Source organism: Oryx dammah, unplaced genomic scaffold, assembly GCF_014754425.2.
Source record: "Oryx dammah isolate SB20612 unplaced genomic scaffold, SCBI_Odam_1.1 HiC_scaffold_27, whole genome shotgun sequence".
In the NCBI taxonomy this organism is placed as follows: Eukaryota; Metazoa; Chordata; class Mammalia; order Artiodactyla; family Bovidae; genus Oryx; species Oryx dammah.
The window spans coordinates 118136178-118152455 of NW_024070211.1; the positions used below are offsets into that span (position 1 = coordinate 118136178).

General features: G+C 38.5%; 1 protein-coding gene across 1 annotated transcript in view; it reads right to left on the reverse strand.

Moving 5' to 3' along the window:
• SESTD1 (SEC14 and spectrin domain containing 1) overlaps positions 1–16278 on the reverse strand; it is a 99145-nt gene that overhangs the window by 68804 nt on the left and 14063 nt on the right. The window contains exons 3-4 of the mRNA XM_040227727.1: positions 12850–12940; positions 8934–9047 (exon numbers count right to left, since the gene is read on the reverse strand). Coding sequence (XP_040083661.1) covers positions 8934–9047; positions 12850–12940 — 205 coding nt within the window. The remainder of the gene's footprint in view (positions 1–8933; positions 9048–12849; positions 12941–16278) is intronic.

A 16278-nucleotide genomic window follows, 5' to 3' on the forward strand; every position in this document is an offset into this window, starting at 1 on the left:
CTGCAACCCCATAGACCATAGCCTACCAGGTTCCTCTGTCCACGGGATTTCCTCGGCAAGAATACCGGAGTGGGTTGCCATTTCCTTCTTCAGGGGACCTTTCTGATCCAGGGATCAAACCCACCTCTCCTTCTTGTCAGGTGGATTCTTTAGCACTGAACCACCTGGGAAGCCCTCAGAACACAAATAAAGCCCCACTGCAGCTGGAGGAAGGGGAAAGAAAGGCCCTCTATCCCAGTGGAGGCAGGGATATATTATGAACCCAGATTGCTAGTCTTCCTAAAGCTGGGAAGGTGGGTCCTAGACCCTCTAGACCCTGGGTTCCCCAAGCGTTCCTAAGACTGAAGCTGAATCAGAACAAGAAAAAAATGAACCACTGACAAACACTGAGTAACAAGTAACAGTAGTCTACTGCTGAGCAGCGTGCAAAGAGAAACCTTTTCTGAGACACAGGCACAAAGGAAAGATCTACAGCTGAGGGTGAAACAAACACCCACTCTAGAGGAGTCTGAAGCCTGTCATGCCCTGAGGAAAAGAAGAGCAACAGCCAGAGCCAGTTCAACTCCTGTCTAGACTAAATCAAGCCCGCCCCGGTCCTACCAAGAGCCCAGCAAAAACAAGAGGGGCTCATGTGCAGGCACAAATACAGTTTATCTCAATCTTTACTGTCCTAACAAGATGTCCAACATGCAACATACAAAAACCAAGAATGGAAACAACATACTGCCAAGACCAAAAATCAAATAATATAACTGGAATAAGAGAGACACAGATACTGCAACTATTAGCTAAGGAAGTAAGATAACTATTATTTATGCTTGAAGTTCTCATGGAAGATCTGCAAGACAACAGGCAAAACACACAGGGATTACAGCAAAGAGACAGAAACCATCAGAAAGAATCCAGAAGAAATGCTACAAACCAAAAACATGATAAAAGAGATAAAGTCCATTTACAAATGGCTCATCAACAGACTCAACACAGCTAAGGAAGTAGGCAGTGAACTTGAAAACAGATCAACAGAAAAATATCCAAACTGAAAAACAAAAAGAAATAAAATGGAACACCAACCTAGCATGGTGAGAAATTTTCACATCATCTAACATACATGCAATAGCAGTTCTAGAAAGAGTAGAAAAATAAAATGAGGCAAAGGAAATATATGAAAAGAAAATGTCTTAAGAATTCTCCAAAATTGATGACAGAAGTCACCAGAGATCCAAGAAGTGCAGTGACCAACTAATAGAATCAACACCAAATAAAACATTACAAAATAAAACTGCTGAAAATTAAAAATGAAGCAAAAATTTTAAAGGTGGCTAAGGAGACTGTGTGGATCACAATAAACTGTGGAAAATTCTGAAAGAGATGGGAATACCAGACCACCTGACCTGCCTCTTGAGAAATCTATATGCAGGTCAGGAAGCAACAGTTAGAAATGGACATGGAACAACAGACTGGTTCCAAATAGGAAAAGGAGTACGTCAAGGCTGTCTATTGTCACCCTGCTTATTTAACTTCTATGCAGAGTACATCATGGAAAACGCTGGACTGGAAGAAACACAAGCTGGAATCAAGATTGCCGGGAGAAATCTCAATAACCTCAGATATGCAGATGACACCACCCTTATGGCAGAAAGTGAAGAGGAGCTAAAAAGCCTCTTGATGAAAGTGAAAGAGGAGAGTGAAAAAGTTGGCTTAAAGCTCAACATTCAGAAAACAAAGATCATGGCATCTGGTCCCATCACTTCATGGGAAACAGATGGGGAAACAGTGCAAACAGTGTCAGACTTTATTTTTTAGGGCTCCAAAATCACTGCAGATGGTGATTGCAGCCGTGAAATTAAAAGATGCTTACTCCTTGGAAGAAAAGTTATGACCAACCTAGATAGCATATTCAAAAGCAGAGACATTACTTTACCGACTAAGGTCCGTCTAGTCAAGGCTATGGTTTTTCCTGTGGTCATGTATGGATGTGAGAGTTGGACTGTGAAGAAGGCTGAGCACTGAAGAATTGATGCTTTTGAACTGTGGTGTTGGAGAAGACTCTTGAGAGTCCCTTGGACTGCAAGGAGATCCAACCAGTCCATTCTGAAGGAGATCAGCCCTGGGTGTTCATTGGAAGGAATGATGCTAAAGCTGAAACTCCAGTACTTTGGCCACCTCATGCAAAGAGTTGACTCATTGGAAAAAACTTTGATGCTGGAAGGGATTGGGGGCAAGAGAAGGGGACGACCGAGGATGAGATGGCTGGATGGCATCACTGACTCGATGGACGTGAGTCTGAGTGAACTCCAGGAGTTGGTGATGGACAGGGAGGCCTGGCGTGCTGTGATTCATGGGGTTGCAAAGAGTCAGACACGACTGGGCGACTGAACTCACTGAAGGAGATTAAAAAAAAAAAAAGATATATAACCTATAGAAGACCAAAGATACAAGTAACAGCAGAGTTCTCAGAAACCACGGAAGTGAGAAGGCAATGATACAGATATGATATAGAAGGTGTGATACAGTTAACATGCTAAAAGAAAAAAAATCAAATAATGGAAAAAAAAAAAACAATATCAGCTGAAAATAATTTTCAAACCTGAAACAGCTACAAACATTTTTTTCAGGTAAACAAAATCTAAGAAAATTCAAAGCCAACAGACCTTCAATGCTAGATATGTTTAAAGGAAGTTCTTTAGGCAGAAGGACTGCACCAGCCAAAAAGCTGAAATGAATAATACTGAAAATATTGTAAGTGAAGACATATGAAATTATTATAACTGCTATAAAGATATTACACCAAAAATAGTAGCAGTATATTGTATGCTTACAGTATAGTGAAAGTAAAATATATGAAAACAATGGAGGAAAGTATTAGATATACTGTACTAAGGGATTACCAGTGTTAAATGGTATATTATTTGAGATAAGACTCCAATGATTAAAGATGTATATGATAAACCCAGGGCAACCACTGGAAAAAATTAAGAGATATAAATTACCACTCAATAATGAAGATAATCATAAGGGATTTGATTTAAGTCATACCTGAATGCTCTAGTGGTTTTCCCTACTTTCTTCAATTTAAGTCTGAATTTGGCAATAAGGAGTTCATGATCTGAGCCACAGTCAGCTCCCGGTCTTGTTTGTGCTAACTCTATAGACCTTCTCCATCTTTGGCTGCAAAGACCATAATCAATCTGATTTCAGTGTTGACCATCTGGTGATGTCCATGTGTAGAGTCTTCTCTTGTGTTGTTGGAAGAGGGTGTTTGCTATGACCAGTGCGACTCTTGGCAAAATTCTATTAGCCTTTGACCTGCATCTATTTCTGCTTTATTGACTATGCCAAAACCTTTGACTGTGTGGACCACAATAAACTGTGGAAAGTTATGAAAGAGATAGGAATACCAGACCACCTGACCTGCTTCTTGAGAAATCTGTATGCAGGTCAGGAAGCAACAGTTAGAACTGGACATGGAACAACTGACTGGTTCCAAATAGGAAAAGGAGTACGTCAAGGCTGTATATTGTCACCCTGCTTATTTAACTTCTATGCAGAGTACATCGTGAGAAACGCTGGGCTGGAAGAAGCACGGGCTGGAATGCCGGGAGAAATATCAGTAACCTGAGATAAGCAGATGACACCACCCTTATGGCAGAAAGTGAAGAGGAACTAAAAAAGCCTCTTGATGAAAGTGAAAGAGGAGAGTGAAAAAGTTGGCTTAAAGCTCAACATTCAGAAAACGAAGATCATGGCGTCTGGTCCTAACACTTCATGGGAAATAGATGGGGAAACAGTGGAAACAGTGTCAGACTTTATTTCTGGGGGCTCCAAAATCACTGCAGATGGTGACTACAGCCATGAAATTAAAAGACGCTTACTCCTTGGAAGAAAAGTTATGACCAACCTGGATAGCATATTCAAAAGCAGAGACATTACTTTGCCAACAAAGGTCTGTCTAGTCAAGTGTATGGTTTTTCCAGTGGTCATGTACTGGATGCAAGAGTTGGACTGTGAAGAAAGTGAACTCCAGGAGATGGTGATGGACAGGGAGGCCTGGCGTGCTGCAATTCACGGGGTCACAAAGAGTCGGACATGACTGAGCAACTGAACTGCACTGAACTGAAGATAAAATGTAATTATAAAAATAATCGAAAAGAAGGCAGAAAAACTACATAAAATCTAGCAAGATAGATTTTAATCCAAACATATTAACAATGAATTAAATATAAATGGTCTTACAAATCACTAAAAAGACAGAGACTGTCAGACTGGATATGAAAACAAGACCCAACTATACTAAATCTATTTAAAAAAAAAAAGAAACCCACTGTAAATGTAAATGAAAAGAGGCTGGGATAGCTACAGTAGTATCGGTAGTATCAGACAACATGTACCTCAGAACCAGATGTATCATCATGGATAAAAAAAAGGACATTTAATAATGAAATCTTAAGTAGACACCTCAGTAGGAACTTCAAAATACATCAAGCAAAATCCAACAGAAATGACAGGACAAATAAACACACAATTATAGTTGGAGAGTGTAATATTCCTCTTTCAGTAACTGGTAGAATAAGCAGACAGAACACTACAAAGCCCATGAACAATACCATGAACAACCCTGACGGCTGCAGATCACGCCACCCCCAGAAGCAGAATACACACGCACAGTACACGGAGAATACATGTGCATGAGGAAGTCAGCAAACAGAGCATCTACTGGCTGAAAAATCTACACACGAATATTTACAGTGACTATCTGTAATTACCAAAATCTGAAAACAATCCCGAATGTCCTTCAATCAGGGAATGAATACACAGACTGTGGTACATCTACATAGTGGATTATTACCTACCAATAAGAAAGGAACCACCAGTACACCCAACAACACAGATGAATCTCAAACTGGCTTAACAAACATAAAATTATGGAAGTCATTAAATATATATTGTCAGACAATAATTCACACTAGTATTAACTCAAAATAGATCACCGATCTAAATATAAAACCTAAAATTATACAACATCTAAAACAAAACATAAAATCTTCGTGACCTTGGCTGAGGCACAGATGTCTCAGCTATGACACCAAAAGCCTGATTCATAAGAGAAAAAATTTAAAATCCCCAGATTTCATCAGAATTAAAAATCTTCTCTAAAAACGCTGTTGAGAATGAAAAGGCAAACAACAAATTGAGATGCAATTTTTGCACATGGCGTATCTGACAAAGGACTTCTATCCAAAGCACATACATAATTCTCAAAAGCCTTAATTGCTTTTTAAAAAATGAGTAGAGTTGAACAGACATCATGAAAGAAAGTATATGGATGGCTAACGAGTACTTGAAAATATACTCACATCATTAACCATTGGGGAAACGCAAAGTAAAACAATACTGATAAACATCTACACACCTACTAGAGTAACTATGATTTAGAAACAAAATCTGATAATACTAACTGCTGCCAAGATGCAACTGGAACTTCACACAATTTATGGGAATGCAAGATGATACAGACACCTTGAAACTGTTAGTTTGGAAGTTTCTTACAAAGTAAATAAACATACACTTACCATACGACCCAACAATCCCACTCCTAGATATTTTATCTCTTAAAAAAATTTTCACACAAAATCTCTACACGAATATTTACAGTGACTACTTGTAATTACCAAAACCTGAAAACAATCCTGAATGTCCTTCAATCAGCGAATGAATAAACAGACTGTGGTACATGTACATAGTGGATTACTACCTACCAATAAGAAAGGAACCACCAGTACACCCAACAACACAGATGAATCCCAAATGCAAATATGTATATGAAAGAAGTAAATGTAAAATGCTACATACTTTATAATTTTACTTATATGGGATTCTGAAAAAGGCAAAAAACACAGAACATAAAACAGATTGGTGGTTGTCAGGCCTAAAGATGGAAGAAGGAGTTGACTAAAGAACATGATAGAATTTTTGGAGTAACGTAATATTCCCTGGATTTCTTCACTGTGGTGATTACAGACCAGTCTGTGTTTATCAGAACTCTCAGAACTGTACACTAAAATAGATGAATATTATACTTAACTTTAAAGTGCAGGAAAAATGTTATACATTTTTAAGATATTTCATGCAAAAAATACATTGATTTTATTGAAAATATAAATGACTATTGTAGTATGGCAAAGTCCACAATGTGTCTTCATTGCCTGACTCTTGGAAACATTCCAAGGCTCTAGATTTTACAGGGTTGGGTTAGGCGTTGGCACCCTTCAGTGCTTCCACACTTTAGCTAACGTAAAGGTTAACATCTATGGACTCTCCAACTAGGAAGCTGAGATTAATAGGCTGTGGAAGGAAAATGTGAGAGAATTGTTTAAAATTTGCATTCTACCTTGAGACTTCTTTCTGACCCACAATAATAATATGTAAGCCTTCCCTCAATGTCCACAGGAGACTGGTTCTAGGACACTCCACTGACACCAAAATCCACGGTGCTCAAGCCCCTTACACAAAATGGCAAAGTACAATGAATGGCCCTCTCTATCTGTGCACGTTAAACCTGTAAATACAGAGGGTTAACATGTACTTATTAAAAAACTCCACTTGTAAACAGATCTGTGCAGTTCAAACCCATGTTGTTCAAGGGTCAACTGAAGTTTCACACAAGAAAACTAAGAGGGAGAGCATACTGTAAACAGGGAAGGATGAATAACCTTTTATATATAAAAACCAAACCAGATACTAAGAAATAATTATGACATCATACCAAATAGGCTCGGACTTCAATTTCTAAATGTCTAGGATTCCTGCTGCTGCTGCTGCTAAGTTGCTTCAGTCGTGTCCGACTCTGTGCGACCCCATAGACGGCAGCCCACCAGGCTCCCCCGTCCCTGGGATTCTCCAGGCAAGAACACTGGAGGGGGTTGCCATTTCCTTCTCCAATGCATGAAAGTGAAAAGTGAAAGTGAAGTCGCTCAGTCGTGTCCGACTCTTAGCGACCCCATGGACTGCAGCCTACCAGGCTCCTCCGTCCATGGGATTTTCCAGGCAAGAGTACTGGAGTGGGGTGCCATAGCCTTCTCTCTAGGATTTCCTAGTGTTAGCTAAATGCATTCTTGGTAATGTTTTTTATATCAGTTTAGTTCAGTTCAGTCGCTCAGTCGTGTCCGACTCTGTGCGACCCCATGAATAGCAGCACTCCAGGCCTCCCTGTCCATCACCAACTCCCGGAGTTCACTCAGACTCACGTCCATCGAGTCAGTGATGCCATCCAGCCATCTCATCCTGGGTTGTCCCCTTCTCCTCCTGTCCCCAATCCCTCCCAGCATCAAAGTTTTTTCCAATGAGTCAACTCTTTGCATGAGGTGGCCAAAGTACTGGAGTTTCAGCTTCAGCATCATTCCTTCCAAAGAAATCCCAGGGCTGATCTCCTTCAGAATGGACTGGTTGGATCTCCTTGCAGTCCAAGGGACTCTCAAGAGTCTTCTCCAACACCACAGTTCAAAAGCATCAATTCTTCGGCGCTTAGCCTTCTTCACAGTCCAAACTCTCACATCCATACATAACCACAGGAAAAACCATAGCCTTGACTAGACGGACCTTAGTCGGCAAAGTAATGTCTCTGCTTTTGAATATACTATCTAGATTGGTCATAACTTTTCTTCCAAGGAGTAAGCATCTTTTAATTTCATGGCTGCAGTCACTATCTGCAGTGATTTTGGAGCCCAAGAAAATAAAGTCTGACACTGTTTCCACTGTTTCCCCATCTATTTCCCATGAAGTGATGGGACCAGATGCCATGATCTTCATTTTCTGAATGTTGAGCTACAAGCCAACTTTTTCGCTCTCCTCTTTCACTTTCATCAAGAGGCTTTTTAGTTCCTCTTAACTTTCTGCCATAAGGGTGGTGTCATCTGCATATCTGAGGTTATTGATATTTCTCCTGGCAATCTTGATTCCAGCTTGTGCTTCTTCCAGCCCAGCGTTTCTCATGATGTACTCTGCATAGAAGTTAAATAAGCAGGGTGACAATAGACAGCCTTGACGTACTCCTTTTCCTATTTGGAACCAGTCAGTTGTTCCATGTCCAGTTCTAACTGTTGCTTCCTGACCTGCATACAGATTTCTCAAGAGGCAGGTTAGGTGGTCTGGTATTCCCATCTCTTTCAGAATTTTCCACAGTTGATTGTGATGCACACAGTCAAAGGTTTTGGCATAGTCAATAAAGCAGAAATAGATGTTTTTCTGGAATCTCTTGCTTTTTCCATGATCCAGCGGATGTTGGCAAAAACAATACCCAGATGTGGATGTGACTGGCGATAGAAGCAAGATCCGATGTTGTAAAGAGCAATATTGCATAGGAACCTGGAATGTCAGGTCCATGAATCAAGGCAAATTGGAAGTGGTCAAACAAGAGATGGCAAGGGTGAACGTCAACAATCTAGGGATCAGTGAACTAAAATGGACTGGAATGGGTGAATTTAACTCAGATGACCATTATATCTACTACTGCAGGCAGGAATCCCTCAGAAGAAATGTTTTATATATATATATATATATATATATATATATACACATTTTTTTTTTTGCCATGTTGCACAGCCTATGGTATCTCAGTTCCCCAACCAGGGATCAAAAAGCACAAAGTCTTAACCACTGCAACAACAGGAAAGTCCCCAAAAATGTTTTTAATGGAAAGGTTCTACTCATTCTAAAGAATTCACAAAGATTAATAAAAATGAAAACAAGAAAGCATTTGTGGCCTTGACAAAGAATAATTCATTCAACAAGAATGCTGACTATATATTAATCATTACTTAGGCTGAGCATTGTATAAGCACTGCATAGTATCCAATGCTGAACACACAGAATAATACCAGCAAAATGCTGTTTTTAAAGATATAGCACACTTCTGCTTTTTCATAGAGTATATTTACCTCAAAGCCAAGTCTATCCTTTTCTTTCCAAAAACAAAAATGTGTTACTTTCTTATCCCAGAATTCATCTGGCTTCACTACACAAACAAGGGACACTTCAGCTGGAACAACATTCTATAAAATACAAAAAAAAAAAAGAAAAAATTATACATGTAAAGTTAGTAATTTACTGAAGTTGTAAATTATTAGGTATTCATGATTGAGCAGAGTAAGAGACCTCTGGAAAATAATTAAAGTGATAAAATACAAGAAACGCTGCAAACTGCAAAACATACATGGCAATAAAGAAATATTTGAAAGACAAGCTGATTCAGAAAATAATGTTTAAAGACAGCACATGTGAATTATTTTTGTGTTTTACTGAATCTCTAATATGAATATATTTAAACTGCAAGATAATTTTTAGTTCAGCAATTATTAAATTTGGCTTTTCTATGATATGAAAAAAAATTTTTGTAACACAATCATCTTAGAGAATTTCTTCCAATAATGTAAATCAATTTTCTAACAAAATAAGCCTCTTATTCCATTATATAAAGAAGCCAAGATTCTACATGATTATTAACTTGAAGAAGAGGACAAAGCTAAACCTCCACAAATACAATTTCACATTTGCTAGATACAGTTATTCACATCATCACCTAAAGAATGGAAATTAACATTTACTGAGCTAATATATATTCCATATATATCTTACCAGCAAGTCCCATAGAGTCTATTTTTAAAATATATCTTAATTAAACCTACCCGTTTCTACCACCTACATTGCTGATATCACCAAATAAATCAGCTTTTTGAAACCCTCTTAGCAGGCCTCCCAGTTTTGCATTTTTTCATACTCAGAATAAAAAACCCCTAGCAAAGCCAGGAAGCCCGCCCAGCTCAAAGTTCCATGACCTCAGACCTCATCACACACCTCTCCCCTCTTAGCTCACTCCTCTACCACAGCCATGCTGACCTTCTTGCTGCGCCTGGAATGTGACAAATCTGTTCCCAGCTCAAGACTACGCCCTTGATGTTTCCTCTGCCTGGAATGTTCTTTGCCCTATACCTAGGAGCACTTTCTCAGTTTATTTAGGATTCTACTCAAATAGTCCCTCCTCTTTAGAGAGACTTTCTCTGACCATCCTATGTAAAGCAGCAACATTTGACTCAGTCCCCTTTCATCAATTTACTTTTCTAAATAGCATTTATCAGTATATGATGTTACATTACTTAGTAACTTGCCTAACAGCTTATAGTCTGACTCCTCAGACAGAACATGGGCTTCCCAATGGCAGGCACCTCGTCTATCATGGCATCCCTGTATCTCCAGGGCCTATGATGGTGTCTGGCATACAGAAGATACTCCATGGATCTCTGCTGAATAAATGAATGCACATTAACAAGTGGACCTCATCCTTCCAATTTTACAGAAGCATAAACTGAGCTTGAGAGAACTAAAGTAACTTGTCTAAAGGAACAGAGTTTGAAGGAATAGTACTAGAACAAAAACCATGTCGGTCTGACTTTCAAGTTTTACCATAACACTCCAAACATTCTAGACCAGGGGTCAGTAAATTCTTTCTCTAGGTCCAGATAAAAAATATTTTAGGTTTTAAAGCCTATACAGTCTCTGTTGCAACTATTTTTATTCTGTCCACATAGTGTGAAAGCTGCCATAAACAATATGTAAACAAAACTCTGTTTACAAACTCTAGGGGTCAACCACTGTTCTAGACCATAAATAGCACTACTGAATAATAATAATGCTATATGATAATAAGTTTTATTATTATTGATCAGGGGGAAATAGAAAACCTTTCAATTTAAATATCTCACTGGATATGTCACAAATCTAGTGCCCCCTGCAATGACTGGGTTATGAATAAAGTTAAAAAAGAAAACTATCAAAACTTTATCAGAAGGGGTGGGAAATTTAGAGTAGAATGAGGTTTATTTACATGATTATGGAAATCAAATATTCAAAATCACTGAGTATTAAAGCTGTTAGGAACAAAAGAAAACAAGCCAGTCATGTACAGGCAGAGCTAGCACTTAAACTCTGGGCTCCCAAACAGCTGGTTCCAGCACCTTCTGAAATAAAAGCAACATAACTAACTTTGTATGCAGAAACTATTTGATGAGGAGTAAACAACAAGCCATTGCAATTTCTGAAAATGTAACTATTAACAAAATCCAAAAGTTGTTAAAACACCTATCAGAATAGAAATCAAACACACACAGAAAAAAAAAAAAAAAAAAAACAAGAGGGGATTTAACCATCCATTGATTGTTCTTCAAAACTGCCACTGATCCCAACAGCTCACTGGTGACACAGTTGAATGGAAGAACACAAGGCTGTAATTAACAGGTTTCTAATGATTTGTACAATGAAGAGTTTATCTTCAGGGTTTAGAATATAAAAGCGCTGGGAATATATTTAACAGAAAGAGTTATTAATGGGACACCAATCTGCGTTCCCTTAAAAACTGATCCACTGGAGCCAAAGGTGGGAGTCTAATGATGAAGGTTTAGGCCAACCAATCAAGAATAAGGTACTGGGCAGAAAATTTGGGAACCATCTCACCTACATCCCATTGCTAAACATACACTTTTAAAGGGGCTTAGGCTGTTCCAGGTTCCCATATGATTTTCTCCCTTGTTCACCACGAACATAGGTTGTTATTTAAAATCCTTGAAGACTTTTGAGGATAACAGAACTTGTTTCCCAAGTTTGTGAGGATGAAATTAAATGAGATCATTTATATAACAAGCTTAGAACATAGCACCTGAACCATACTAAGCATTAAAACTAAAATTATGAGTACCCATTCCTTGAGATTCTTTTTCTAATTATCTTAAACAAAAAATAATCCATTAACAATCATTCTCCCTCATTGTCATTTAAAATTTTAAATTATATTCCTTTCCACAGAACCCTAAAGTACCTACTAATCATTTCCCAGGTCATTTGAAATTCTTGATCTTTCTTTCAATATCACTGATACTTAATCGAATGTTCACCTTCCCAAACTAGCCTGCCATCAGCTCCTTTTACTGTATTCACTTAATTTTTGAGCTATCACTAAATCAGCCAGGAATGCCCTTTTCACTTTCTTTATTTTAAATTAGATAATCTCTTTAACTCACTTAACTTTAACTTTCTACACAAGCCCTTCTAAGGAAACCCAGGTACATGAGAGCAATCTGTCCCCTTTCACTCACTCAATTGTTGTATTTTTCTTAATATCCTCAATACTCTCATAATAAATCAACAAATATCTACTAGGTGCCTACTACATGCAAGGGATTACAGAAATATTCTGTGAGGAACACAAGGAAATATAAGCAAAAGACTACAACCCACCCAGACCAGGGATTCTGTAGCCACAGCTGTTTATGAAATGCTTGTCTGTGAGCTGCTAAAGTCCCCAAGGAAACAGCTAAAGTTGAGTACATTTCTTCTAGATTAGAAACAGATATGACTATCATGAATCCTGATGATTTTTGGAGGAAAGAGGGCAACAGAAGGGAGAAACCTATCAGAATTCTCAGCTTAGACTTACCCAGTCCTATTCCCGCCTTGAGGTGGGATGACGCAAATACTACAGCGTGCCAGAGTGCCCAAATGAGTCTGATAACCTCTGCCCTCACATTTTGAGACTCGCTGGCTTCAATGCCTAAATTACTTAAACATGACATGTTATTTTTGGTAATTTACATACCTTTAGAATAGGGCCGAAATTTATTTTACTACTCAAGTAAAACCTTTAAAGAGCAAATCTGAACAATTCAACACTCATCTGTGCCTTTCAGAACTCAGTCACTGCTTAGAAGCTTGGGCACAATCCAATAAACGAAACGCATTTGCTTCTATCATCTAATCTGTTGCTGTAAAATAAAACTGCTTCCTGATACCCAAAAATAAAATTACCTGTAGCATTAAGACTACTGTTTTCACCACATTCCACTGGGATTTTCTGCCATCCACAATCACGGTAAATCCTCTAGCCTTACACTTCTCACTGAAACAAAACAAAATCACAGAGTATATTAAAATAAATAAAGCTTACAGCTGAATCATATATGGCACAGCATTAATTTCACTTGATTTGGTTTGCACTATCAACAAAATTCTTCGGGGTGTCCTTTGAGTTTTCAGTTTTCTCAAGCAATTTACTTTTCTCACTTCAGGAAACATCGACAATTTATAAGCTAATTTGGTGAGAAAATTACTCTGAAAGCATGTAAATTCAACATCTTAATATGAGGAAAAAATTAAACCAACATTCAAATAGCCTCACTGGCCCCTCAACCTCCTCATCTGTAAAATGGGATCACAGTGATAGGTAACTAATGACTGCCAAGTGTGGATGTACTTCTTATCTCTCCTTCCTGCCAAGAGTATAAGGTTGTGAAGTGATATTTCAAAATCAGGTAGAAAATAAAGTAAGCTATTATTAAACCTTTAAAAAGCAGAAACATTACTTTGCCGACAAAGGTCCGTCTAGTCAAAGCTATGGTTTTTCCAGGAGTCATGTATGGATGTGAGAGTTGGACCATAAGGAAAGCTGAGTGCCAAAGAATTGATGCTTTTGAACTGTGGTTTTGGAGAAGACTCTTGAGAGTCCCTCGGACTGCAAGGAGATCAAACCAGTCAATCCGAAAGGAAATCAACGCCGAATATTCATTGCAAGGACTGATGCTAAAGCTCCAATACTTTTGGCCACCTGATGAGAAGAACTGACTCACTGGAAAAGACCCGATGCTGAGAAAGATTGAAGGCAGGAGGAGAAGGGGATGACAGAGGATGAGATGACTGGATGGCATCACCGACTCGACGGACACGAGTTTGAGCAAGCTCCAGGAATTGCTGAAGGACAACGAAGCCTGGCGTGCTGCAGGCCATGGAGCTGCAAAGAGTCGGACACGACTGAGCTACTGAACTGAACTGATTATTAAACCACTGGAAATGAGGTTTTTGTGTCTTTGGGAGAAACTTAAAGAGGTGAAAATTTGGTGTATATAATAATTCAAAGCTCGAATACACCAGATCGGACCCACCTCTGTTCTCACTTTTGCCTCTTAGTCGCTGACCAGAAAATCTTGAGTGGTGGAAAATGCATTATTGCTTATATAGCATATTCAATTATTCAAATACCAACTAAACACCTCCCAGAAGCCTGCCCTAGTAAAATGCAACAACTACATGGAAAAATTCTATCATAAGTGGAAAACTACATAGCTTTATTATTATTACTATTTGTATTACTATAAAATCAACTTAATGCAAGGATCTCAACTGCCCTCCCTCTAATATAGTGGAAGAAACTGCAGATTTGCCTAGCAGAGCAAGGATTTGGTAGTAAAAATTCTCCCCAAAGTTATTCCAATTGCCTACATTATAGGAAAGGTTAATAGGAGACCTCTCCTGAGATTTAAATCCAACAGTCTATGGAATTTTACTAATTCTCCTTACTCTCTCCAAGCACTCATACTAACCTCTAGAGGATTACTGGAGAAGTGATATCCAATTCTACTGAGAAACAGTAAGATAACAAGAATGAGGACAATATTACTAAAGACCTGGAAGAAGAACAGGTGCTTCAGTAAGTGGGGACAGAAGCTGAGCTTTCAAAGAGAAGAGAGAGGCACCTCGAGAGGTGAGGCAAACGGAAACACATGTCCATACAAAACACTTGCCCACAGATGTTCACAGCAGTACAATTCATAAAAGCCAAAACCTGAAATCACAACTCAAATCTTCAAAACCTGATGAATGGAACGGTAAACCATTCAATAGACTATTATTCAATCATAAAAAGAAATGAAGTGCTGATATGTACTACAACATGGATAAACCTTGAAAACATTATGCTAAGGGAAAAGAAAGCCAGGTCAAAAGTCGATATGTTGGATGATTCCATTTATATGAAATTTCCAGAATGGGTAAATCCATAGAGACAGAAAGCAGATTAGTGGGTACCAAGGGCTGGGAGGAGGGGAGAACGGGATGAGGAGTGACTGCCAATGGGTACAGGTTTTCTTTTGGGGTTGATGGCAATGTTCTAGTATTAGAGTGATGGTCATGCAATCTTGTGAAAGTACTGAAAAACCACTGAAATGAACACTTTAAAAAAGTGATGGATATGTGACTTGGATTTTGCGTTATAAAATAAAAGATCCACTAACCACTCTTGAAGGGCAGGGGTAAGGGAATCCAATGATCACTTTCATATTGGCAACATAAAGACTTGCTGGGGAAGCAACTCTGATTATTTAATTGCTAGGTGTGGGACCAGGTAGGAAGAAAGACCACTGTGACTGAGGGGGGATACAAGCGTTAGAAGGACCAGCCTAACAGAGTAATTGTCAGCAAGGGCTCACAGGAGGAGTGGCAGGGCCTCTCCCAGTGCAGAATGGAAGTTAGCAAGAAGGGGAGCTATGACACGCGGCGCTTCCCAGTGAAGGACCTTCCCTGGGTGGGAGTGGAGCCAAGAGAAATGTGTCATCCCCATAATTTGGCACTTTCTTGTCACTGGCATCTGTATCTCTGAGGCACAGGTTACACAATCGATTTGTTGAACAAGCAAGTTTTATACAAACACATTTATATTTCAAAGCACAATCAATTAATCTGTATACTAAGACAAAGTAATGAAGCTTGCAAATACCATCTGTAGGAACTTAAGGGCATAAAATACTCTAAATTTATCTTTTAGAGTACTTAAAAACAGCCTTAATCATAATTTTCTCACATTTTACTAAGATAGATAAAGAAAATACACACAGTGCTAAGATACTACATATTTGAAAACTGCAAGACCAACTGATACTACAAACAACTTGAAAGGAATTCTTTTTCTTTAATTTCAATCCTACAAGTGGACTCATAGTTTAAACTGTGTTTAATGAGAATATACTTAGATTTAGAAGCACATCATGTCCCTTACAAATGGTGTATTGGAGTAGCTGAAGTGCTGTATTAGTAAATTCCTATACTACTATTAACATGTTCATAGTTTTAAGACCAATATACAAAAAAAAAAAATCTATTAAGACCCTACCTTGTTCTTCATACTCCATTAGAGCCTTTCAAGGGTCTGGTGGCTGAATTAAACAGCTTTTAAAAGAGAAGTGGCTCCTTAACTAGTTCATTCACTTTGGCAAGAAAGAGACGATCAGTGGATTTTCTGGGTTCAGTATTCTGTAGCTCTTTACTAATTTCTTTGATTACAACTAAAGGCCCCTTTTTTTCCCACTCAAAGAGCTCTCCTTACACTTCCACCATGGCACGAATTTCACTTATGCTTTTCTTACAATTGCTTGTTTATAATTCATCTTCATTAGATAACATGCTTCC